Raw genomic sequence first — 25,946 nt, 5'->3', positions numbered from 1 at the left:
TCACGGACAGAGGAGGCTGGCAGGTTACAATCCAAAGGGTCACAAAGAGTCCAACATGAGTGAGCAACTCAACACATATTAAAAGCACTAAAAAATAAACAAAACAGGGCTTTAGTTAAGGTAAGTCTTTATACTTAAAATTTTTTATGCTTATTCTGTAGATGTTTGAAAATATATCTATGCTGAGGTATGCATAGTATTTGCCTTTAAAAATTTAAATATCATCCCTACCTATGGTTGTCTCTGTTCTGTATCCTGTATTTGTAAACAGTATGTTGGTTCAGATAATGAGATGTTAAAAAACTTTTGTTTGAATCTTGACTCTGCCACTTAAGTGTGAATTTGAAATTATTCAGTCCATCAAGTTTCAGTTTCCTTTTCTTCAAGGGTAGGGTTACAGAATGTGAATGGAAACATTACCTGTAAAATATGGCATAGTAAAGCTGGAATTAGTGGTTTTTCTCCCCCCCACCCCCACCTTTTCATGCCACAGGGCATGCAAGATCTCAGTTAACTGACAAGGGATGGAACCCTGGCCCCCTGCATCGGAAGTGTGCGGTGCTAACCACTGGACCACCACAGAATTCCCTGAATCAGTGTTAGTTTTATTGTAATTATTGATTACACTTGCTAAAGGTGTGTATATTTTATTTTAGTTCTCCACCCCCACCAAATCTAAGAAAAAGTTCTTGAATTCTTGTGTTGTTTTTAATCTTAAGTAATTGATGCTTTTATCTTTATTATTTCTACTGCTTTCTTTTTAGGGCTATTTTATCCCTTCTTTTTAAAACTTCTTTAATTGAATGTTTAATTGAATCCTTTTATGAGAAAAGAACACAGCATTTAAGACTGAATTACACTTTCATTAGCCTCCAACTAATATCAAGATATTTGTGAAAATACAAGAGATGGGATATCAGACTGCTATTTTCACTGGAACTCAAGGAGACTAGAAATTGAACATTGTTTTGAACATGAGATAACCTAACTGCTTTAATAAGAATCCAATGGCATAATAGAAGGCTTAGTTTTCACTTGTTAAAAACTTTACGCTGCTGATATTTATCTTACATGTATTATAACATTATTTTACTTTTGCTTAGTACATCTTATTAAGCCAAAATGTTCATTAACCTTTATCAGCATTTGGCTCCTAGTGGGATAGTAACTTGCCATTATCTGTGTTGAACTTCATTTTGTTTTGACGTATTATTTCTTTAGTATTTTGAGATTCCTCATGTATCTTTCTTTTAATGAATTAGCCACCATGCCCAACATAACATTCCTAACATCATCTACAAAATTAATGAATGTATTCTCAGTTCCTTCATTCAGTTTATTGGTAAAGGTATGAAATAACAGTTTATAGAGTTATTTTCTTTAAGCTGATTTAAAGTGAAAGTCTCTCAGTTGTGTCGAACTCTTTGTGACCCCATGAACTATAGCCTGCCAGGCTCCTTTGTTCATGGAAATCTTCAGGCCGTAAAACTGGAGTGGGTAGCTGTTCCCTTCTCCCAGGTATTTTCTGAACCCAGGGATCAAACCAGGTCTCCTGCATTGCAGGCAGATTCTTTTTGTTTTTAATTAATTTATTTATTTTTATTGGAGGCTAATTACTTTACAATATGGTAGTGGTTTTTGCCATACATTGACATGAATCAGCCATGGGCACACATGTGTTCCCCATCCAGAACCCCCCTCCCACCTCCCTCCCCATCCCATCCCTCAGGGTCATCGCAGTGCACCAGCCCTGAGCACCCTGTCTCATACATCGAACCTGGGCCAGCAATCTGCTTCACATGAGATAATATACACGTTTCAACGCTACCCTCTCAAATCATCCCACACTTGCCTTCTCCCACAAAGTCCAAAAGACTGTTCTTTACATCTGTGTCTGTTTTGCTGTCTCGCACATAGGGTCATCGTTACCATCTTTCTAAATTCCATGTAAATGCGTTAGTATACTATATTGGCGAAGGCAATGGCACCCCACTCCAGTACTCTTGCCTGGAAAATCCCATGGACGGAGGAGCCTGGTAGGCTGCAGTCTGCGGGGTCGCTAAGAGTCAGACATGACTGAGCGACTTCACTTTCACTTTTCACTTTCATGCATTGGAGAAGGAAATGGCAACCCACTCCAGTGTTCTTGCCTGGAGAATCCCAGGGATGGCGGAGCCTGGTGGGCTGCCGTCTATGGGGTCGCACAGAGTCAGACACGACTGAAGCGACTGAGCAGTGTACTATATTGGTGTTTTTCTTTCTAACATACTTCACTCTGTATAATAGGCTCCAGTTCATCCATCTCATTAGAACTGGTTCAAATGCATTCTTTTTGATGGCTGAGTAATATTCCATTGTGCGTATGTACCACAGCTTTCTTATCCATTCATCTGCTGATGGGCATCTAGGTTGCTTCCATATCCTGGCTATTGTAAACAGTGCTGCGATGAACACTGGGGCACACATGTCTCTCTCAGTTCTGATTTCCTCAGTGTGTATGCCCAGCAGTGGGACTGCTGGGTCACATGGCAGTACTTTTTCCAGTCTGAGCCACTTAGGCTGAGCCCGAGCCGTTGAGTTTTGGATGTAACCTTCCATCCTTTTGTGTAGATTTGTTCTTTCTGCCTCTGTCCATGTCCATATCTCAGCACTCAGTCATGTCCACAGCTGTTTGCTATTCCCTCATCTTAGGTTGCTGGGCCAGAAAAAAAGAATATTCAATTAGAGAGGGAGTGACTTCTGTGTCCTCTTATGACAATAGATCGAGTCACCAGTTAGGGCAGTTGTGATGAAGCAGAGAGGTTGGCACAGGGCAAAAAAGCAAAGCTGGCTATAATATTTGCACCTGCCTGAGAGATGGCCTGAGTGGTATGACCTGCCCTGAAGCCTAGTGACTGACTGGTTGGGCTTTCAGATTTTCATCTAGAATCTAGATGCTATCTATAGATAAGTTTGTAGTTAAATTAAAGTTTGTAGTAAGTTTGTAGATTAAATTAAAATTTTCATTTTAGAGGAAACTGAGCTTTTCCCAAGAATGCTAGACATGGTATCTGTTTTTTTTTTGGTCTACATAACTAGTAATTCTTTAACAGAAAGAAGTCAACAGCTCATCCTGAAATACTTCAGTGAGACATAAAGATGACTATCTAGTGTCACATGTTTTTCTAGATAACTAAAACTTGGCATTTTGATAACCTGTACTAATCTTTTCTTGTGTCACTGCGATGGTTGTCCTTAAAAAATAATAGCATTTGGCATTTTAACCCACAGACTATATTTCATTTACCTGAATATCAATGGGATCGTCATAGGAGAAGGATCACTTGTCAGAGCATGTGAATGGCTTGCCAGCTTGTATATGTGTTCACAGAATCCTTAAGTAGTTTATATTTTGCTAGAAGATTGTGATACCATGCCATGGGTTGGAAGTTCCTATCATTGGAAATAGGAGCATTAATGGAGCAGCTACAGGAAAAGTATTTTAAAAATTAATACAGGATCTTACATATGTGTTGCTGCATTTACCAGTTTAGATATTTGAGACAGCCTAAAAGGTAGGCTCCAACAAGTACCTCTTTCTTCTAGTCTGTTAGCTGGGCCATCTAGTATGTCGGCTTATCACGGTTTTTTAGCTTGGATTGCTGAAATTACGAAATGTGTTTTACTAGCCCACTCGCATCCTTATTTCTATACCAGAGTGAACTTATCACACAGTACTCAATAATGTCTGATTCTTCGCGACCCCATGGACTGAAGCCTGCCAGACTCTTCTGTCCATGGAATTTTCTAGGCAAGAATACTGGAATGAGTTGCCATTTTTCTTCTCCAGAGGATCTTCCTGACCCAGGGATTGAACCCACATCTCTTGTATTTCCTGCATTGGCAGGTGGATTCTTTACTAACTGCACCACCTGGGAAGCCCCTTAGAGGCCCCATTGATTTCAGGGTAAAATTCATATTCCTCAGCAATCTTTACAGAGACTTTCATGATTTTGACCTTGCTCTCTATCCAGCTGTATCTCTAGACACTTTATACTTTTTATTCTGTTCTATAAAATGTATTTCTCTCTTTTCTGTGAGTTTCTTTTAAAAAACCATAAATACTCTTTTTTTTTCTCTTTGCTTCATCTCTTCTTCTTTCTTATTCTAGAATCTTCATGTCCTCATATTTTAGTCTAGGAGTCATTTCCTCCAGGCAGTCTCTATCTTCCAAGTCAAGGTCAGGTGCCTTGTAGTGCTTACGTTGTTAAGTCTCTGGGTTCAGGAGCCACATCTGTCTTATTCGGGCTTTAATTCCTATTGCTTAGTATCTGTTGAATAAATTAAGGTGCATTTAGTACTGCTCATATATTTACTCTGACAGAAAAGAGAACGTTTATCCCCTATGGGTACACAAAGCTATCTGCTAAAAGTATTAAAGCTTCATTGTTTTGAATTTTATTTTTTTAATTGCAAAAATTTTATTTTTTGTTGTTGTTATTAATTTAAAATATAAAAAAGTTTACCTACTAGTTAAATTATGTGGTATCTCCCTAAATCTCCAACTGAAATAGACACTACTGAAGGATGCATCATGGTGCACCACCAATTTTTATTCCTGTTGGTTTCATCATTCCATTGCTCATCTTTCCCCTTTTGGACGGATAGATTCTTTCTTCAGCTATGTGATTAATGCTGATGTTGTTATGGGTGATTTGGTTAACTTCCAGAACCACTCCTTATTCTGAAAACATTTTTGACTGAAATTAGTCCCTACTTTAATGATTTGAAGGTTGGATCTGCAGCCTCGAAGGACCAATACTGAAACTGCTGCCTGCTTCATTCTGCTCCCACACAAAGTTTCATTTATACAAGATGAATCAGTTCTGGAGACTGAACGAATAGCAATGTGACTGAAATTATTGATACTGGGTTGTATCCCTGGCAAGAGGTCATAATGTGTTCTTACCACACATACCCACAAAAGATGATGACTGAGGTGATGGAAGTATCAATTAGCTTGTTTGTGGTGAATATTCATAGTTGTACCTTAAATACTTACAGTTTTCAGTTCTCAACTGTGCCTCAATAAGGTTGGAAAAAATATATAATAATGTGAACAAATTTAAAGAGAACTAGTTGACATGATGTTAAAACATAGGAGGAAGTTCTTAGATGCGAAAGAAACTGGTTTGTATTTATCAGAATTCAATGTTTTAGAATTAAAGTCTGAAAAAAGCATATCTAAAACTATTTGACATGAGGTTGGCTTTAACTAGAAGGATTCTCCTGCAGGTGGCGTGGTGTTGAAGTTTCAGAATCTTGTCAGTGAAGATCTTACTGAAAAGGAAGGGCGAATAATCATTGAAAACTAAAAGGGGGAAAAGTGACCTCATCTGTTGTCCATACCATCTGAGATTCAGATAATTATGGAAGAATTCATTCACACTGAATAGAGAACAAATTTGGAGCAGGAAACTCTTCTTTGTTGTTTAAAAGAATGTGTGTGCTTTGCTGTTGGGTGACTTACCAGGAAAAAAGTTTTTCGTGGTCTCAGCTTCACTGAAATTATAATTTTGAAGCCTCAGTCAAGACTGCCCTTGAAGAAAAATCTCTTTGAGACATAGAGCTTGATTTATTATTAACAAGTATTTGCTTTAAATATATTAAGTGTAGTAAGTACATTATTATCAAGCCTTAAGTGTAAAGTTTAAATATATTATGTATTAGGTGTTCCATACTTCATAAGTGTTTGCATTCTTTTTTTCAGTTTTAAAAAAAAATTAGTATTTTTTTGCTGCTGTTTTGGGATTTGAACGAAATTCCAATTTACTACATGTTACTTAGAGGAAATACAGATTTAATTTATTGATGGTTTGCCATTTGAAACAAGTTGGGTAGCCTCTGTTTTATCAGCCTGCTCAGGTGACTGTCTCCCAGAGGGGAGTTTTGTTTCTAAGATCGTCAGTGTCCCATGTTATTACATCAGTGCCTTCCCCCTGTCGTCCCTTTAAGTTACTCAGCAGCCAACTATGTCATGTGTGAGTAAATGTTTTCTTAGTGATTATGTTCTAATAAAATCTAGAATTATAGATATGTATTATTCCTTTCTTTGATTTATATGTCATTCTTTCAGTTTTTCATCATTTATATTATAATATAAAAATTTCACAGCAGTTTTTATTTGTGGGAGTAACAGAGATGTTACAGAAGGAAATTTAAGCAAAACATCAAATTAATCTTTTACCTTCCTACCTTGTGTCTTGGATCTCTGATAGGTGATCTGTTTTATGTCTAAACCAGAGAAAAATCAATGGAGGGGTTTTTCTGATTAAAATCTGGGAAAATATTCAGGGATTATTAAATAGGGAGCAATATTCTATTAAAAATGAAAGTCAACTTCTTATATAGTTCACATTTTGTTCAGGAGATAGAATTGCATCTATTAAATGAATTATTTAAGTCTCCATGACAGTGCTGTTAGAGGACTAGTATTTCTTGCCCAGCAGCACAAATCAGCAATAAAGACCTTATGATGAAAACTGTAAGTTGTTTTTCTTTATTCTTATTTTTAAAAGAATTACTGTATAGGAATCATAAGTACTTGTTTATTTTGTATGTATTTGAAATATGATGGGAAAAATAGTTTTATAATATTTATTTTGTAACTAAAAATTAATATTTTGATACAGATTAGAAAAGAATATTATTATATAAGTAAATTTATATTGAAAGTGTTAGTTTAATAAATATCTCCCTTATATTTCAGTACATCTTTGTATTTTGGGCAGAAAGTGGTATTTTTTTAGTTTACCTTTTGTAAATATATATATATATATTCTTTTCTAAATATATAGTATAGATAACTGCAAAGCCAGTTCCATATACATAGCATAAATAATTATTAACCTTGGGCAAGCTGAACTTTTCGTATTTTCTGGTGAGATACTATTCCTTGTTCCCTGTTTGACTTTGCAGTATAGTCTTTAGATACTTCATATAGAGAGTCATATAGCTCACAGACACCTTCCTTATATTTTTATTGAGCATTACTAATGCCTATCAGGCTTATTATTCTATAGAATACTTTGTTTTTAAATTTTTATCTTATTAGCTTTCAAAAGTATCTTGAATAGAAAATACCATGATTCCAGTTTTATCATTTGTATATTTGAGAAAGCTGAAATCAGTTCCTATATACATATATACAAAGCTAATCCATGAAATGTTTTTTCATAATATATGTACTAAGCTATGTTATTTGATCATATGGCTTTCCCTTATTTTTGTATTTCAGGTTGGCATTTAAGGAAGCTGTAGTATTACTTGGTGTTTTAAGACCGTGGACTCTGGAGTCAAAGTATCTGGGTTCAAATCCAGGTTCTATCATTTCCTAGATTTGTGACTTTAGACAAACTTACTACTCTCCGAGCTTCAGTTTTCTGATCTAAAGCCTAAGATAATATGTAGTGTTTATTATCACAAAATCGTTTTGAGCATTACATTTAAAATGAAAGATTATAATAGCGCCTGGCAAATAGAAAGCAGTAAGGATTAGCGTTTAACATTTTGGGAGCAGGAATCAGTGTGCCTGTATTTATATCAAGATTTCATCTCACTGAAATCTTATTGAGCCTCAGTTCCCATACCTGAAAAATGAGGTTGTAGTGCGGATTCAGTTTGATAATGTTTGTAATGCATTTTCTAAAGCAGCCCCCTGCAAATACTAAGCACTCCTTAAATGTTTGATATTATTAATTTTGTTATTGTTTGGTCTTTGTTGTTATTGTTTAATTAAATTTGATTCAGCAAATTTAGTTCTTTAAATGTATAATATTAACTTATTAACTTAAACTAATTAACTGTGTGCTGTTAGAGACTTCAAAAGTTCTCTGTTAAGAGGTAATATACATTTAAAATAGCATTTACTTGCCTGTAGCAAATGACCTAGAATGTTTGGAGAGAGTAGATTTATCTATAGATAAATTAATCATAATGTTAGAAATATTTCTGTGGCTTTTTAAGCAGATTCATAGTATAAGAATTTAGGAATAAATTCCATCAAAAACTAAAAAATATGTTTTGTATTAGTGAGGCTTGAGTTCATGTAATTTTATTTAACTTTTTTGATGGTGTATCATATTCATATCTTCAGGGTGATTTCAGTGTATTGTTCCATCTCAGTTTTATGGACAAGTGGGATTATCAAATAATAATTAAATATCTCAATCCTGACATAAGGGTGAAAAAGTAAAAGTCTGAAGCTTTTTAATATTTTCTGTCAGAAAATGTTATTTCTTTTCTATAATTATATTACTGTTTTAAAATTTTAAATACAAAATGTTTTTCCATGAATGTAGAGAATGGGCGTTTAGCCAAGCAGTGCCTTAAAAGGGAGTTATATAGTATATTTGCCTGGTAAGTGTAAGGCACCTTTTTACATTTTCGAGTGAGGAAAGATTCTGTTTTCATTTTGTCCAAATAAATGGTTTGTATTGATCTGAAAATTTGTGAAGTAGGAGATTTTCCATTAAAGCATAGTACCTGTCATTTGCCAGTGAGGTTTGTATTTAGTCAGTGATGCCTTTTACATGCAACAGATGAGCAAAAGGAGACCTCCCAACTCTTTCTAATGAACCTGACCTTCATCAGAGCATATCATATTTCTCTCTTTACTGGACATTCACTCTGCAGTCGTCTGCAGACATGCTAAAGTAACATGTCAAAACCTAAACTTCCTACCTGCCTCTCTTGTTCCACTGATTTCTCGACTCCCATGCTCTAAACCTTTACGTTTGTATTTTTTCATTTTTTTAAATGGTGTTACCATTCACCCAGGCTTCCCAGATAGCTCAGATGGTAAAGAATCAACCTGCAATGCAGGAGAGCCTGGTTTGGTTCCTGGGTTGCGAAGATCCCCTGGAGAAGGGATAGGATACCCACTCCAGTATTCTTGGGCTTCTCTAGTGTCTCAGATGGTAAATAATCCGCATGCAGTGTGGGAGAGCTGGGTTGGGAAGATCCCCTGGAAGAGGGCATGGCAACCCACTCCAGTATTCTTGCCTGGAGAATCCCATAGACAGAGGAGCCTGACAGGCTACAGTCTGTGGGGTTGCAAAGAGTCAGATACAACTGAGCGATTAAACTCAGCACAGTACCATTCACCTATTCACTCAAGCTAGAAACTTTAGAATTACCTTCTACTTCTCTTTATCCTCATTCTCTCCATTAGTTGACTGGATTGTTACCAATTTCCTCTGAACAAACTCACCCCTCTTCTCTGCCATCGCCGCTACCGCTTAGTCCTCATATTCTGCCGCCATCCACTCCCTGCTGTTGGCCATGTTTTCTGATTGTTTTAGGGAATATAGTTCTACAAGTACAAAGTCTTTAGGATGCTGTTTGGGGTTCTTTGACAGTTTGAACCTTGCTTTCATTTTCAGTAACTGTTCTGGCATACTTTTGATCTTTCTTGAACACACATTCATTCATGCATTTACAAATGTTTGCATAGTGTCAGCTGGTAGCATTGTGCTAAGTACTTAGAGGAGCCAAAGGTGGATAAGACAGCCAGGACTATGGCCCAGTAGTGCCGATGGGACGCCATGCGCACTGCTCCTGGTCTTTGATCACGCTCTTTCATCTGCCCTTTACTCTTTAATAGAGCTTCTATTAATCTTTCATACCCTACCCAAGTGTTATCTCCTTTCTGAAGTGTTTGTAACTTTGCCGGGTAGTATTCCTTCTTTGTGTTCCAGTATGGACACGACTGAAGTGACTTGGCAGCAGCAGCAGCACTACTTAATATATTCAGTACTTCTCTTGTCATGCTTGCTGTATTGTACGTGTTTATAGTTGACCTTTCTCCCTGGGTTAAATTTATAAATGGGAAGGGAGGAGGGAAATGAGAGAGGAACACAGAAATAAAGATTGAGGTAAGGTGTAGGAAAGGCGGGAAGGGAAGAAAAGGAACACAAGAGAAGTATGGGCAGTAGTTAAAAACAGAGACTCTGGAGCCAGACAGGGCTTGAATCCTGATTCTTCTACTTTCTAGCTGGGCACATGGTATAATAGCTCCATGTCTCAATTTATAGTGGGGGTAAATGAGAGTGAAGATTAAAAGAGTTAACAAATGATAAAGTACTTGAAAGTGAATAGCACATAATAAATGCTGTATTGTTTTTATTAGCAATAACTGGCTTTCTTAGGTGAGTCATGTTTCCTCCTTCATGTAGTCTTCTAAGAGATGGGAGATTTTTTTTTAATTTTACTTATTTATTTTTAACACCAAAAGCATTTTGTATTGGGGTATAGCCAATTAACAGTGTTGTGATAGTTTCAGGTGAACACTGAAGGGACTCAGCCATACGGGATGGGAGATTTTAAGCTGCTTATTATTAGAGCTAATGCTGTGTGTTCACTTACGGCATCACATTTCTTAGTGTGCTTTGGGCCTGGGCTGAAAGGGGAGCTCCTATATGTGCTGTTTATAATGTAATACTGAATATGGTCACACTGAGAATTTTGTGTCTTCGTACCAGATTCTGTCCTGCTGTGATCTTTCTAGCTTTTAGATCTGCTGATGATAATTTTTTTACCTTTTTTTTTTTTTTTACCTTAACCTTCAGGCTTGATGTGTATCACTGTTTTATGTCATATACCTTAGATTCTTTTATTAAACTATGTTCTCTTTCCTGACTATGCTCCAGCCTGAGAATGAGACAGAAAGGGCTAACGTCTAGGCGTAACGTCTTGGTTCTGGTAGCGGGATCTGTTCCTCTGCACCGGGCTGCTATTCAGAGCACTTCACCATTCCTGCCACCTTCCGCCTCACGCTCATCATGCCTCCTCTGCAGTATCACTCTCTGCTCGGTCCTTGACTGCAGTACTCGTGACCCAGCTTTGAACAGACCATAATGTCATATCAGTCCTGCACCTGGGATGCCTAGCTTTCACAAATGCTAAAGAGCTAGGAGAGTAAAGCACTCATCATTGACTGGTGGGTCACTTCATTTTTAACAAATGAGTTAGATGCTAATTGTCATGATTCTTCAGATTAAAAAATGAATTTTGGAGGAGATGACGTTTTAGTTGCTGCTTGAGCAGTGGAGGAGAAAAGAGTAGGGTGGTATTTGAGGCTTTGGATTCATTGTCTACTAATGCTTAAGTCAGGCACTGAGATTATAAAAGTTTAGTTCTGTTTAATTCCAAATGACTGGTCCCACAGAGAGAGAGAATGCAGGAGCTGAAAAGAAAGAGATGACTAAGGATTGGAGAAGTTGGAGAAGATTTTGTCTGTTCTCACTCTACCAAATCTCCCTGGATGATTTCATGTATTCTCTTGTGTTCATGATTCTCATGTATTCATGGAGTTTCTGGAATGCACAGAAACTCTTGTTGTCACATGCTGTTTCTTCTGCATGAAATAGTGTTCACTTGGCTAATTCTTGGGCTTCCCCGGTGGCTCAGACAGTAAAGAATCCGCCTGCAATGCGGGAGACCTGGGTTTGATCCTTGGGTTGGGAAGCTCCCTGGAGAAGAGAACGGCTACCCACTCCAGTATTCTGACCTGGAGAATTTCATGGACTGTGTAGTCCCTGGGATTCGCAAAGAGTCAGACACGACTGAGCGACGTTCACTTTCACTTTTTTGGGTGATTCTTACAATATAATCACAGGAGCCATAACTTGCAGAAAAGCATGCTTGATCCTTCAGCACTGGGTTACATAACCTTGGTTGCACTGCGATGTGACTGCCTTCACCAGCCTGTTCAAGGAAGATAGGAAATGCATGTGTGATATGCTCGGTGTATGGCCGCTGCTGCAGAGTATTTGTTGGGTGAATGAATGAGTGGGATTTGGTATAGAGAGGATACTTGGTCACTCCTGGCAAGGGGAGGAGGCAGACAAAAACACGGCATGTGGTAAATGGAATCATCTGATTGGAGAGAAGTATTGAAAAGAGGCTGGAGTTTTCAATGCCAAGTTAAAAAGTCCACAGTTGTTTAACACAAAAAGAACCATTGAAGCTTTTAGAGATAACAGCAATAGTATACGTTCTCATAAATTTAAGTGCCTGGGAAATAAGTTTTTCTAAATCTTGTTTTAAAATTTTTTTAATACTCGTCAATGGACTAAATATATGGTAACTGCCTCTTTTATAGACCCATTTCTTTTAAGATTGTTCCCACATAACTTACAGGGAAACTGTTAATATACTCTTCAATAAATTTTAATATACTTTTGAATAAATTGAACAACTCAGTAAACTGTGCAATTTATTTTTCTCACCAACTGAACTGTTGTGAACTATGAAAATTTTAAAATAAAATTCAAATAAGGCAGCAATCTTAACACAATGTATAGGGGTTTCCTTCTTATTTGTAACTTGAAGAAGAATAAATGCTTACAGCTGTGACTTTTTTTCCCTCCAGTATCTCCAGAGGCAGTTGGATTTTTGTCTGCTGTTGGGGTGTTTATTATCTTGATGCTGCTCCTTTTTCTCTATATTAATAAGAAGTTCTGTTTTGAAAATGTTGGCGGGTTTCCAGATCTTGGTTCAGGATACAGCGCAAGGAAGAATTCACAAGATAAAATTTGTAAGTATCATATTGCTGCTTCTCTTGTTTAGTCTTTCTATCTACTGTTTATTACTTTATTTTAAAAATACGATGTACATTAAAAAGTTTGATTCTGACATACAGTAAACTAACTTTTAGACATTATTCTGTGAGAGTAAAAGATCAATTACATAGATTATGTTCAGCTATCTTTTTATTGCCCATGAATTGCTACTATATTGCATAAAAATGAATTGTATATCATCATAGAATGACATTTTTATATACTTTAAGAAGAAGGACATATCTTACTACTTTCTGTGCTTAAATCCATTGTCCAAATAGTTTTCTAGAGAGCTTTTTTCCCATGTCCCTAGAAAGCTTTTGAGAGTATTCACTCTTTAATCTGCTGTTGAATTCTCAGCAATGGATAATTTTGTTGTTTAGAGAAGGTGGTTTTCTCTAGTAATTTAGTATGTAAAATCTGATTATGAAACTTAGTGTTCCTCTTTCCTCCTTGGCAACATAGACATATTGCTTAGTGTTACCAGATAATAGGAAAGATGAGGGCTGTGATATTGTCCTTTTTCTTACGAAAAATTTATATTTTTAAAGTTATTATAGAGTTCTTTATTTGCTGTTTCCAAAGACTGGCTTATGTAAATAATAGCAAAAAGAAGTTGAAAATTGTAAATGTGAGACTTTAATTTAGAATTTTAAGGAAAAATACAAGAGAAGCCTTACATTTCTTGTCCATGTACAAGTGTTAAAGAGATGCTTTTCTCTTATATCTGATAACTTAAAAAGTGATAGCCTCATCGTTTATAAAAATCTTATTGTTGAAGTACATCATGCAGATTTTGCATTAAGGAAACTGTAGTATTTTATGTGGTTTGGTTTGATTAATGTTTCTCATACTTCACCTGTTTTTTTTTTTTTTTTTCATCATTTGTGTAGAATAAACTGGTTAAAGAAACCTCTGTTAGTAGCCTCCAGTAATTCTCTGTTTTGGCATTTCTAGTTTTTCTTTGGTCTTATCCCTTTACACTCTTAAAAATTATTGAGGACCCCAAAGAGTTTTTGTTTATGTGAGTTATAGCTCAATGATATATACCAAGTTAGAAGTTAAAAGCTAAGAAAAATTTAAAATATTTTTTCAATTTATTTTTAAAAACCCAACAGTAAGTCTATTACTTGTTAATCTAAAATGTATTAATTTTTAAAACTGTATATTTTCTAAAACCAAAAAATAGGTTTGATGAGAGGAGTGACATTGCTTTACATTGCAAGTCTCTCTAATGACTGGCACAGAAGAAGGAAACAACTGGATTCTCATATCTGCTCCTGCATTCAATCTGTTCCATGGCCTCGGGAAAACCCAAGAGCTCATTTGAGTGAATGAAAGTGAAAAGTTAAATATCCTCTTACTCTTACTGTAGAAAGAGTTTTGACCTTGAGGATCTATTGGAAAGATTGGGGGACCTTATTAATTTTTCTGAGGCTGTTTCTTTACTCGCTTATTAAATAAGAATAATAATAGTTACCTCCTAGAGTTATTATAAGATCAAATAAGAAAAAAATTTGTAAATCACAATTCTTAACATGTAATAGCCACTCAGCAAATGTTCTCTCTCTGCTCTTCCCTATTCTAATTTCTGCAAAATTGCTTAGATATATAAACAAATACATATTTGGGGGAATATATGTATTGGGGGAATCCTTAATACATTTTTTATTTTGAATTGGTATTGGTGCTTTGTTAATAATATAGGGCAGTTCCCATACGTAGACTATTAATAAGTTAACTAAAAAGTACATAATAAAAATCCTTTTTATACTTCTTCTTGCAGGTATAGAATAAAAACCCAATAGTATTTGAGGGAAAAATACTGTCTTGCTGCTGTCATGACAGCTGTGGAGTGGGAAAAAATGTCGTTACGTTTAAATCAAGTGGTTTGATTTTTTTTTTTTTTTGAAGCGTCTTTTACGTCAACATATTTCTTCCGTTACATAAGCTATTACGGAAAGACTAAAAGGCCTAATGTGAAATACTGATATTGAACTAATGAATAGCACCATTTAAGTAAATGTTACATTGAAAGTCCAGAGGGCTTGATATTTTGAGAAGAGAAAATTCCATGATTGCAGCTTTTACGAACAAGGAATTAGAAAATGGCATTTTTCAAAAGTTTTCAGCAGACTCTGCCTTCAGTGTCCTCTCTGGTGGACACGATCAGTAATGCTGTGGAAGATTTGACTGCTGCTGTAGGAGAAGTCAGCTATGCGTTCACTGACTCAGTTGCTGAACAGGTAACAAGCATGATAAATGGCTTTCGCCCAGAAGAGGAAAGCTCTGCAGCCCCAGAAGCTGCAGATACTTCTAAACAAGAAAGCACCACAAAACCAGAAGTCTCCCAAAACACTAATTGTCAGAAAGCACCATTCAATTTAGAGAACCGAGCAAATCGGAGAAACAGCTATAATACTTCAGTTTCACAAAAGCAAGACCGAGGAATGAACGAAGGAGGAGGAGTTAAACTTATTAATAATAGGCAGCAGATGCCGTCACAGTATCAGGAAACAAAAGGCGATTCTTTGAAAGGCCATGTGCGTGATGGTAAGGTATCAGTCAGCAGGCAGGATGCAAGTGCTGGATCTGCTTGGCAAGAACTTGAAAGTACTGACAGGTGTCGAAAAAATGGATTAGAAATTTCCAGTGACGGTAAACCTGACTTAAAGGAGGTAAGATACCAAGAAATGAAAGAAAATTACTTAAAGAAAGCTGAAACGCATATTAAAAGTAAAGGCCACAAAGGGAATAACTATTTAGGAAATGAAAGTTCTCCAAAAGATATTTTGGAAAGCAGTAGACATATGATGCAGAAATCCATTAAGAAGGAAGACTTATATCCAGCAGCATCAACTAATTCTAAAGAGCAGTGTCAAGGAAAAATCAAAGAACAAATGAATCCAACAAAATACTACGAAGGGAAAGCAGATATAAAAACAAAGAAAAATGAAGCCATTTCTGCCAAAAAAGAAACAGCAAAGAGTAAAGATGAAAAATATTTTAAGATAATATCAGAAAAAGGTGAGGTCTCCTAATGTGAGTTTGAGTGATAAGATTTTCTCTTAATTTTTTCACATTAGGAAAAACATCATCGAACTTCTTTAATTGTTCTCTGTACATCTGTATTACTAAGGCTTTCTTGAGTCCTCTTACTGGGAGACATTTTTAAAGTCATGCAGTTTTTTCTTACAGTCCTTTCAAAAGCATGTTGTTTGTATTCCTCTGATTTAAGTATTGTCCCTGGTCCCTGCATTATTTGGACAATTTTAAGGACCTTCATTTTACTTAATGCCCATTTATTGTACAACCCAGAACTCCATGGTTTTCTTAAGTACTCTGCATACTTTAATTGGAGTTTATTTGCTGTGCTATAGTTGAATTTTAAAATTTTGTGTTTTTGTAACCTACCCTTAACGGTTTATACATTGTTGCTCTTCACATCTTTCCTGGTAAGAATCTACCAAATGTTTTATGTTTTCCTTGAAAGCAATGGATTTTTATTTTATTGAAATACATGCCTCAGAATATGTCTTTTCATTTAGCCATACATTGAGAGTTTTATGTGACTTCTGGGTTTTCAAAGCATATACATGAACAATCTTTTTATTCATGAGTTCTCTATGTACAATTAAAATTCCAACTAAGCAGTCACAATTTTCATCCACAATATTTGTGACAGTTTTCAAAACAATTAGCTGACAATTGCTTGGTTTTCTTCATACTGTCAGTTACCACTCCTGGTTATCCCTTGAAGTGAAGTGAAAGTGGCTCAGTCATGTCCAACTCTGTGACCCCATGGACTGTAGCCCGCCAGGCTCCTCTGTCCATAGGATTCTCCAGGCCAGAATTACTGGAGTGGGTATCTGTTCCCTTCTCCAGGGGATCTTCCCAATCAGGGATCAAAACTAGGTCTCCCACATTGCAGGCAGATTATTTACTGTCTGAGCCATGGTTATCCCTTAGTCATTCTCGTTTACCGTTGATCTGATCACAACACCAGAAGTACACTGGCTTTTATTTATAAAAGATACATATGGAATTTTTGTGTATGTTTACATTCTCATAAAATAACAAAAAACTGAGTAGCACTAGAAATGCAGAAGGCCATTTCATTTCTGCTGCAAGACTTTCTGTGTGATGGGAAGCTGCTGTTTATCAGTTGTCTGAGTGATTTTTAAATGATATAATAGAGGCTGATCCAAGATGGATGAGCCAATTAAAAAGGAATGTAAAATTTTGGAAATATATGTGTTTTGAAGTTTATCCTCCTAGCAGTTGTTTGAAATGTCAGATTCAGTGTTTTTTTTTTTTTTTTTTTTCAGTAGCCTTTATTTAATTTTGGTAGCCTTATTACCTGAAGTAATAAAAATCAAAAGAAATAAAATTAAGTAAAATAGTTTACATATTATCTTATTCATAAAATAACAGAATGGATGCTGTTAATAAGTACTTCACAGATAGTAGTGCAGAATTTAAAATTTTGATTTGTTTTAATTAAGAAGCATGCTACTACCTAAAGGAATCACATATCTCTCAATATTCTAGATTTTAATGAGTACTAAACTGAAAATCCTGTAGACAGAGGAGCCTGGTGTGCTACAGTCCATGGGGTTGCAAGAGTCAGACACGACTTAGCAACTGAACCACCACCTCCAAACTGAAACATATTATGATTTAAACATCATTGTGAAAATCATTTGACCCATATGGATTGTCCCTTCATATTGCTGAACTGTAATATTGCTAGTATTAATACCTGAGTCCTAGGTTCTGACAGAGCTTATAAGATATAATAAGAGGAAGACGGGTTTCCTTTTCCCTTTCTGAATGCAGGGCCTACTTCAGGTAATATCTTATAGTAGTAAATTTCTTGCTACCCTCCTCAGAGCTCTCCTGCTCCCTTAGAATCCACGCAGTGCTAAAACCTGGGAGTCAGAATGCCTAGGTTCTAGAGTAGATCTGCCGTCATCGCAGTCCTGTCTAATAGAACTTTCTGCAGTGATGGAAGAGTTCTGCACATCTTTATGGCTCCATACAGTAACCACTGTCCACACACAGCTCTTGAGCACTTGGAATGTGGCTAGTAGCACTGGAGAACTAAGTTTTAAATTTTATTATTTCTACTTAATTGAAATAACTGCATGTGGCTGGTGACTAAGTGTTGTCAGTGCAGAATATAACATTGGTTATGGTTTTACCCTTTGATAGTTTTATTTTACTGAATTAAAAGTGGGACTTGGACTAGTGACCCTGAGGCTACCATGTTTCTAACTCTAAATATTGAATTTATATCCCATATCTTATTCTCGTTCTTTGTCTCTCCACTTGAATTTTAAACTTTGATTCCTGTAGTGCAGATGATTTTAGCTGAGTATAATGAGAGAAATGTCTAGACTGAACTAATAACTTCTGACTGCTGTGGTCTTTTCATCCTTCTGGGGTTGTTTTAGAATTCTGAGAAGATTACATCTTGTCTAAATCTCAACGTGATGCAGTTTCAAAATCTTTACTTTTTAAGTAAATGATATTAATAATAACTAGTGCTTTTTAAAAGAATATAAAATTAATTGACCAGTTTGTCTTCTGGAAATGTAATTTGAAATTTGAGTATATGTAAGTAAAGTTTCCCTAGGAAGTCTGTCTTTTACAGATGATGTGTTAAGTTTGATATATATGCTTCCAGATATTTTTGTATGTATCTGTAAACTTATACTGCATGGATGTGTGTATACATTGCATGTAGATGTGTGTATGTGTGTTACTCTGTTTTTTTAAATGAGACGATAACTTCTATTTTATTTCTCTTAACATTATATGGTAGGCATTCTTTCCCTGTGAGCACTTCTAAGTTCACCTCCTCGTTTTTAATGATTGCATAGTGTATCATTGCACAGATGTATCATAATTTACTTAACCAAGGCCCAGCGTTGGACATTTAGCGTGCATTTTTGTTTTCTTTTGCTGTTAAACACAGTTCATTAAATACATATCACTGCCCATCTGTTAATTATTTTTTTAGGCTGAATTCTTAGAAATGGAATTGGTTAATTCTTATAAATGAATCAAAGACTATACAAATTGGAAACTTTGATATGTCTTGCCAGATTGCTATCTAGAAAGTTGAATCATTTATATTTCAGTCAGTAGTGTATGTCTGTCTGTCTCTTTGTTCTGCTTCTAGCACTAAGCAGTATCAGCTATGAAAATTTTGGCTAAGATGATGACCACTAATGTCTCTTGTTACATGAATAATTTCAGTCAGATCCGTATGTATTAGCAATACTTAAACTTCTTGGTGTGCTACTAATGCTTTAAAAAAAATTGTGGAAGATGGCAAGCCCTATTATTCTGTTTATCTGTATCGTGGTTGGAAAATCCCTGTGACTAACATTATTTATATAATTCAAATATGCAAGTCAGTTTATTCTAGTAAAACATAAAAATCCAAAACTTGGGCTTCTTAGATGAAAAAATATTTTTCTAAAGTGGAAAATTCAGATTGTGTGTGTGTATATATATTTGTGTGTATATGAATATATATGACACATATATAATATATAACATATATATGACTATAGCAAATTTGCCATTATGTTATAGCATTAAATTTTGATCTGCTCTCCTTGTCATTCCAAATAGATAATTCCTACATGGACAAAGATGAGCATGGTTCATCCTCTGAAAGTGAAGATGAAGCTCTGGGTAAATACCATGAGGCCTTATCCAGAACACACAATTCCAGACTACCACTGGCAGATTCTAGACAAAAGAGCTATACTTGGGAAACGAGACAGAAATATAGTCCTCTTTCTGCAGAGTATGATGGATACAGTAGTGAAGCATCAATAGATGAAGGTAAGATAGTTTAATTATTTAATTTTTTTAGATGATACGCTATAGTATTTAGTTATTTGTTTCTACAACTCTGGGCATCTGTGGCTGCACAGTAAATGAGAGCATGAATAGTCTAGTCGCATTTCTGGGACTGCAGTTTATTCAAATTCAAATCTTTGAGCTCAAGCCAAAACCAAAACATCCCAAACCAAAACACCAATAATTGAAATAGTGTTCTTTCACAATGAACATATGTCTAGCAATCATGAAATGGGAAATGGGAATATGCTCTTGTCTCAGATGGAATCGTTTCCTAAATACCTGTTATAGGAACTGATATCTCACAGTATTGACTATGATTGCCATGTGTAAATGAATGCGTTTTCATTCAGTATGGGCCCTAGCATGAGCCAGACACTTCATGCAGCACGTAGCAGAAGAAATGATGATCTGTTCCATGTAGAGGAAAAACTGAGATAAATTTATGGAGTGCCTGTACTGTATTGTACTAGGTTTTAAGGGGAATTTAAGGAGTTTTCAAGGATTATTTTGTCTCTAACTGATTTTTGCCTCACTTGAGGACACTGACATTTGAACTTAACCTACATAGAGGATACAAGTCCACTCTCACACATTTTTTTATCTTTCTAAAAGAGAAATGGAGAAGGCAATGGCAAAAGCTTTGCTATTGCTTACAGCATTTTTCCTTCCACATTTAAGTAAGTTGTTCATGTACTTGATACAGTGTGTCTCTACTCCTAGTAATTATTATATATATGTCCAGATATGAAGAAAAGAGCAATGTATTTTAAATAGCACCTTTATTATCAAATCAGATGCAAACTAACCTTAATTTTATAGCTGTGGCTTGTGTTTTGGGACCTGTTACTATGGATGCCTTACCCTGGCACATACAGTTGTCAAAAGAGCTAAATCATTTACTTTTGTATTTGGCTTAATGCTAACTAAAGATTGGCATATATACCTCCCTTTTATTTCTGCTAGTACATAGGTACAGTAAGAAAATAAATATAGAAAGCTCATTATGAGATGTTCGGGAAGAAATAAAAAATATTAGACATGGACTCTACCCTCAAAAATACCTTACTTAACACTAGAGAAAATAAGATATTGTTTATAGTGATAACTAAATAATGCAAAAATGACAAAGCCAGTCCCCAGCTTATATAAATCGTGGCTCATGAATAGTAGAACAGAAAGAATGGATCTTAAAGCCTGATCCTTGTGCATATTCTGACCTTGTGACTCACCAAGCTGTGAACCCTTGAGCAGTGTAGCTAACAGTTAGTAGGTTTGTTTCCTTGTCTCTCAGTGTGAATAATAACTTGCTGATAGGGTTGTCATGGACCTTAAATGTCGTGTGTGGTGTTCTTAGCACAGTGTCTGATGCCTGATTGGTAAGTGATCAGTAAATGGTAGTCATAGCTGTGGTTGAGGAAACAGTGATGGTGATGAGAGTGAGCAGCCACAAGCAAGCTATGAGTGTGTAATATGGGACTCTAGTCGTTTTCTGTTTTGCAGCTTCAGTTTAGGCTTTTTTGCTCTACTCATCCCTTCTCACCCTACGCTTCTGGGCTGGTTTGATTGCTTCTTCCTACTAGTCCTGTCACTCTCCAATGGCTCAGCAGTTTGGGGAAAGCGGAAGAGAGAGAAGCGTAACCACAGTGGCCCTTCCGTTCCTGCCCTTCCCTCTGGAATCACCTCTCATTTCAACGTCACCTGTGTATTTAGGACTCGTACCTTTCTACCATTTCTACCCTAAATCATTTGGTAAAACATCCAGGATAGCTTGATTTTAGGCATTCTGAAATGAGATTTACTTATTTCATAAGCATTTGTTGAACGCTTTTTATGTGCCATACTAGATCCTGTGGATGTAAATAAAAGCATTTTATAAAAAATTATATAAAAGATTAATCAAAGCAAGCTTGTTTTAAAGAGCCCCCAGACTGGCGGAGGAGGACCTGTGAGTACACGTGTCACGTTGTGTGGTAAGAAGTCTGTTAATTACAAGAATAGCGTCGTGCAGAAATACAGAGGAGGAGGCGACTGAGGCTTTGGGAGGTGGGGACGGGGGAGCTGCATGGGGTGGGTGAGCTAGACTTGAGGGGGGCTGTTCAGTCACACAGAACAGTGATTGGAGGAAAGCAGAAGGCACTGTGTTTCCGAGGCTTTATCTAGGATCTGTGCTTGGAGAAGGTGCAGTAATGGGCCTGAATGCCATGCTCAGGAGTTTGGATGTTGTCTTCCAGGAAATATGGAGCCCTAGAAAGTTTTTAAACTGGCTAGTGTGGCACTTTTAGGTTAGTGCTTAAATACTGTAACAGAAGATGAATTGGAGGTAGGAACTGCTCAAGACAGAAGGACAGATGCGATAAACAGCCATGAGATCCTATTAGCAATGTTGATTGAGGGACAAAGAATTCGAGGGACTTCTCAAGAAGACATTGAGGGACTTCTCAGTATATCCTGGCGAATGACTGCATGCTGTGTGTAAGGAAAGACTGTTTAATGAGTTTAGAAAGCATAGAGAAGTAGGTTTGTGGGAGGAGATAGTCTGGTTTCAGTCATGCTGTATTTCAGGGGTCTGTGGAATATCCAGGTGGAGATGGATATCCTTATTGTTAAAATGCTGGCACTGGGGTTTAGGATGGAGAGATGACCGTAAGATAGCGATCAACTAAGAAGATAGTTTTTTGTATCATAGATTATTGCTAATTGAAAAATCAGAGATTGCTATGAGTCCAAAGTAGATTCAGTGAAGAAAGGAAACGAACAGGAAAACTTGATTAGAAAGGGACATTTCAGAGCTCTGGATTTTAGAGAACAGCAATTTCAAGTGATAGTTAAATTCTGAACATGCCCACAGGCTAAAGATGCAGAAATACATATAAAATGCTAAAAGGTTTTAAGGAAGGGAGCGAAATACTATCCACTGGGGAAGTGTGAGAGAGCTTCTGTGGAAATGGCGTTAGGGCTCAGCTTTGAAAAATGGGTAGAAAGTTGGTGAAAAGAATAAGTAGAGGTATCTTAGAAGGAAGTTCATAAACGCCACAGTACAAAGTAGTGAAATCTAGGGACTATTTCAGAAACAGAGAAAAGGCTCTTCTTAACTCTAACATAGGTGTGTGTGTGTGTATATATATATATATATGTTTATATATGTGTAAAATAAAGTGGAAAGACAGATAATGTCTAAATCCTGGAGTGACTTTCTGAGAAGTCTGGATTTCATTGGTTAGCCAGCAAGAACTCACTGAAAGTTTTTCACCAAGGGACCACAACCAGGGATGTGCTTTGAAAAGAGTAGTTTACAACAGGAAGACTATAGGAAAAACTCACCAATTAAGGAGGCCTTTGGAATCATCTATGTGGGAAATGGTAAAAATCTGAATTATAATAATGGCAGTAGGAATATAAGAGGATGGGAGAGATCTTATAGAGGCACCGTTTACTGGATTTAGAAACTAAATGTGTTGGAACTTTAGAATGAAGGAAGAAGTGTCAAAAATGATCCTAGTTTCCAGCAAGTATGACAAGGAAAATGCTGAGGTCATTAATATAAATAAGAAATCCAGAGAGGGATGTTTCTTACTTGGAAGGTGGGAGAGGGGTGGGAGATAAGAGTGGTTTCATGTATATGGTAAGGCACAATATTTAAGCAGTTGGAAATGGTTGTGGATCTTAAAATCATGAATGAGTTTGGGAGAAGCTTTGCCAGATCATATATACTTAGCCAGTAGAAGCCAAGGGAAGTAATTAAACTGATGAGGGAGAATGTATGGAGAGAAAAGAAAGTCATTTCCTTTCATTAACAGAATTAAGGGTGTCACTTAAACAGAGAAGAGTAAGTAACCGATAAAATGGAGAATCACTAGAACGTTGTATTTCGTCAGCCACAGAAGGAGAGTTTTGGATGCCACACTGCAGAGAGAGTGGGGATGAGAGCGCAGACTAGCTCCTATGTCCATTAGCAGTTGATCAGTAAGTCTCAGTGTACGTTTGAGAAGTGTAGACTCATAAGTGAGACTGAAGGTGGTTAGGAGACAGTAAGTTGAAGAGTGCTCATTTGCTACCTGCATTTTCATTTTACTTTTTCCTCCTTTATCAAGAAAAAGAGGTAGTTGAAGGGGTTCACCTTCTGTGTCCAACCCCAGAACAGTAACCTTCCTCTGGTATGTATTCATAATGGGGGGGGGGGGTTGCTTCTGATACCCATCTAGGTCTCTGCCAGCTGGTTGTACCTCTTCATAGCTGACTCAGGAGAAATACTGCTCACTTCATGGTCGGTCACCTAAGAGGACCGCTGAGTACCGTTCTCTTGTAGGATTTATTCATTTTCCTGGGATACAAGTAAAGAGATCAGCTGAATAGGTTATGCGTCTCATTACTGATCTGACCCTTTATCTGCATACTATTCTGCATGTTTATGCAGATCAGACTTGACTGCTGTGGGTTGAGGTGACTAAAGGGAATTACAAGGTAGAAGGGAAGATATTTTTTAATGTGCATTTTTACATGACATACTGTTACTCCTTGGAAGAAAAGTTATGACCAACCTAGATAGCATATTCAAAAGCAGAGACATTACTTTGCCAACTAAGGTCCGTCTAGTCAAGGCTATGGTTTTGCCTATGGTCATGTATGGATGTGAGAGTTGGACTGTGAAGAAGGCTGAGTGCCGAAGAATTGATGCTTTTGAACTGTGGTGTTGGAGAAGACTCCTGAGAGTCCCTTGGACTGCAAGGAGATCCAACCAGTCCATTATGAAGGAGATCAACCCTGGGATTTCTTTGGAAGGAATGATGCTAAAGCTGAAACTCCAGTACTTTGGCCACCTCATGCGAAGAGTTGACTCATTGGAAAAGACTCTGATACTGGGAGGGATTGGGGGGCCAGAGGAGAAGGGGACGACAGAGGATGCGATGGCTGGATGGCATCACGGACTCGATGGACATGAGTCTGAGTGAACTCCGGGAGATGGTGATGGGACAGGGAGGCCTGGTGTGCTGCAGTTCTTGGGGTCGCAAAGAGTTGGACACGACTGAGCAACTGAACTGAACTGAACTGAACTGTTACCTCATCAGGGCTGGTAAGGAACCATTACCCCATTTCTCAACTCTGAATAATTCCAGTAGAGAAGCTATGAAATAGCCAATACTGGAAGTATCTGTAAGAGTAGAGGGGGTCAGAGAGGGCCGGGCAGGGATTAGGAGAGACAGGGCAGGAGGACTTTCTGACCAGGCAGGGAGAACCTCCATTCACTGAGCTCCTCCTGTGTGCCTGACACTGTTAGTTTCTGTACCCCTTGTCACATTTAGTCTTCATTGCAACACATTGTGATAAGATTATTTCCATTTTACAGAAGTGAGAGGAGATTTTAGGTCAAATAAGTAACGTTTAACCTAACCTAGGTCACACAGTAAGTTAGAAAGACTACGTTTGTCAAGCTCACTACAGAACGAATGATGCTTTAGCTTCTGATGGGTTATCACTGCTGCTTCAGAGTCCTCCCTGTCTTTTTTGTTTATAATTAATCTCTTCAGTGGGGTCCTTTAGGGAAGTTTGTGCATATTATAAATCTGAAATACAGATACTGCAGAAAGAGTAAGAAAATATGACAGCCTGTATTTGTTGATCGTGTTTTCTCCTCTAGGTGGCCATGTTCATCTTCCATTTTTTGGAATACAAAAGGGGATAATATCTCTAAGAAATTTTTTTGGAAAAAATGAACATTAAAATAATTTATCAGATTTCCTTTGTTCACAGTTTTATTTTACTATGTTCTTAAACTTAAGATTTTCTGATAATCCTCTTAATTTAAAAAGGTTTAAGAGTTAAATAGTAGGTTGTGATATCTTGTTTAAGTTGGTAAGATAGCACAACCGTTGAAATTCTATTCATGCTATTTAGTACTTACCGTTTTTATATGAGACACCTTATTAGATTTTATATAAAGAAAAAGCAGTATAAAATTGTTAGAATGTCTTTTTGTTACTTATAGCTTTTTGTTCTTAATTTACCATAGAGATTATCAAGCTATATTTACATATTATGGCATAGCTATATTAAAAATCATATGATTTTTTTTTGGTGAACTAATTTTAAATGATATTTAAAAATAAAATAATTTCCAGTATGACTTATGTCTTAGGGTACATGTAACCCATACACAGACACACAGACCCACACACACACACACACACACAGACCCACACACACACAGACCCATACACACACACACACAGACCCACACACACACACACTTGCCACTCTCTTTCTTATGGCTGCTTCACAAGCTCCGTGCTGTTGACTTTGATGTTTTCTTAAGAATGTTGTTCAGTTGCTAAGTCATGTCTGACTCTTTTCTGACCCCATGGACTGTAGCCCAGCAGGCTCCTCTGTCTATGGGATTTCCCGGGCAAGAATACTAGAGTGGGCTGTGTTTTCCTTCTGTGGGGGATCTTCCCCACCCAGGGATCA

The 25,946-nt window shown here is 36.8% G+C and overlaps 1 protein-coding gene across 3 annotated transcripts in view; it reads left to right on the top strand.

Annotated features, from left to right (window-relative positions):
- Nucleotides 1-12,420: 12,420 nt before the first annotated feature.
- Nucleotides 12,421-25,946, top strand: part of SYT14 (synaptotagmin 14) — a 136,452-nt gene continuing 122,926 nt past the window's right edge. Inside the window, exons 1-2 of one of the 3 annotated variants that reach the window (XM_068986224.1) lie at nt 12,421-12,577; nt 19,248-19,463. In XM_068986224.1, the coding sequence (XP_068842325.1) occupies nt 12,466-12,577; nt 19,248-19,463 (328 nt within the window). In that variant the 5' untranslated portion in view covers nt 12,421-12,465. Of the gene's footprint in view, nt 12,578-14,710; nt 15,630-19,247; nt 19,464-25,946 lie in introns of those variants that run through there. The other 2 variants (XM_068986223.1, XM_068986222.1) reach the window with 2 other exon arrangements.

The sequence above is a fragment of the Capricornis sumatraensis genome, chromosome 14 (assembly GCF_032405125.1).
Source record: "Capricornis sumatraensis isolate serow.1 chromosome 14, serow.2, whole genome shotgun sequence".
NCBI lineage: Eukaryota > Metazoa > Chordata > Mammalia > Artiodactyla > Bovidae > Capricornis > Capricornis sumatraensis.
The sequence above is the reverse complement of the archived record's forward strand: the minus strand, read 5'-3'. Positions and strand labels throughout refer to the sequence as shown.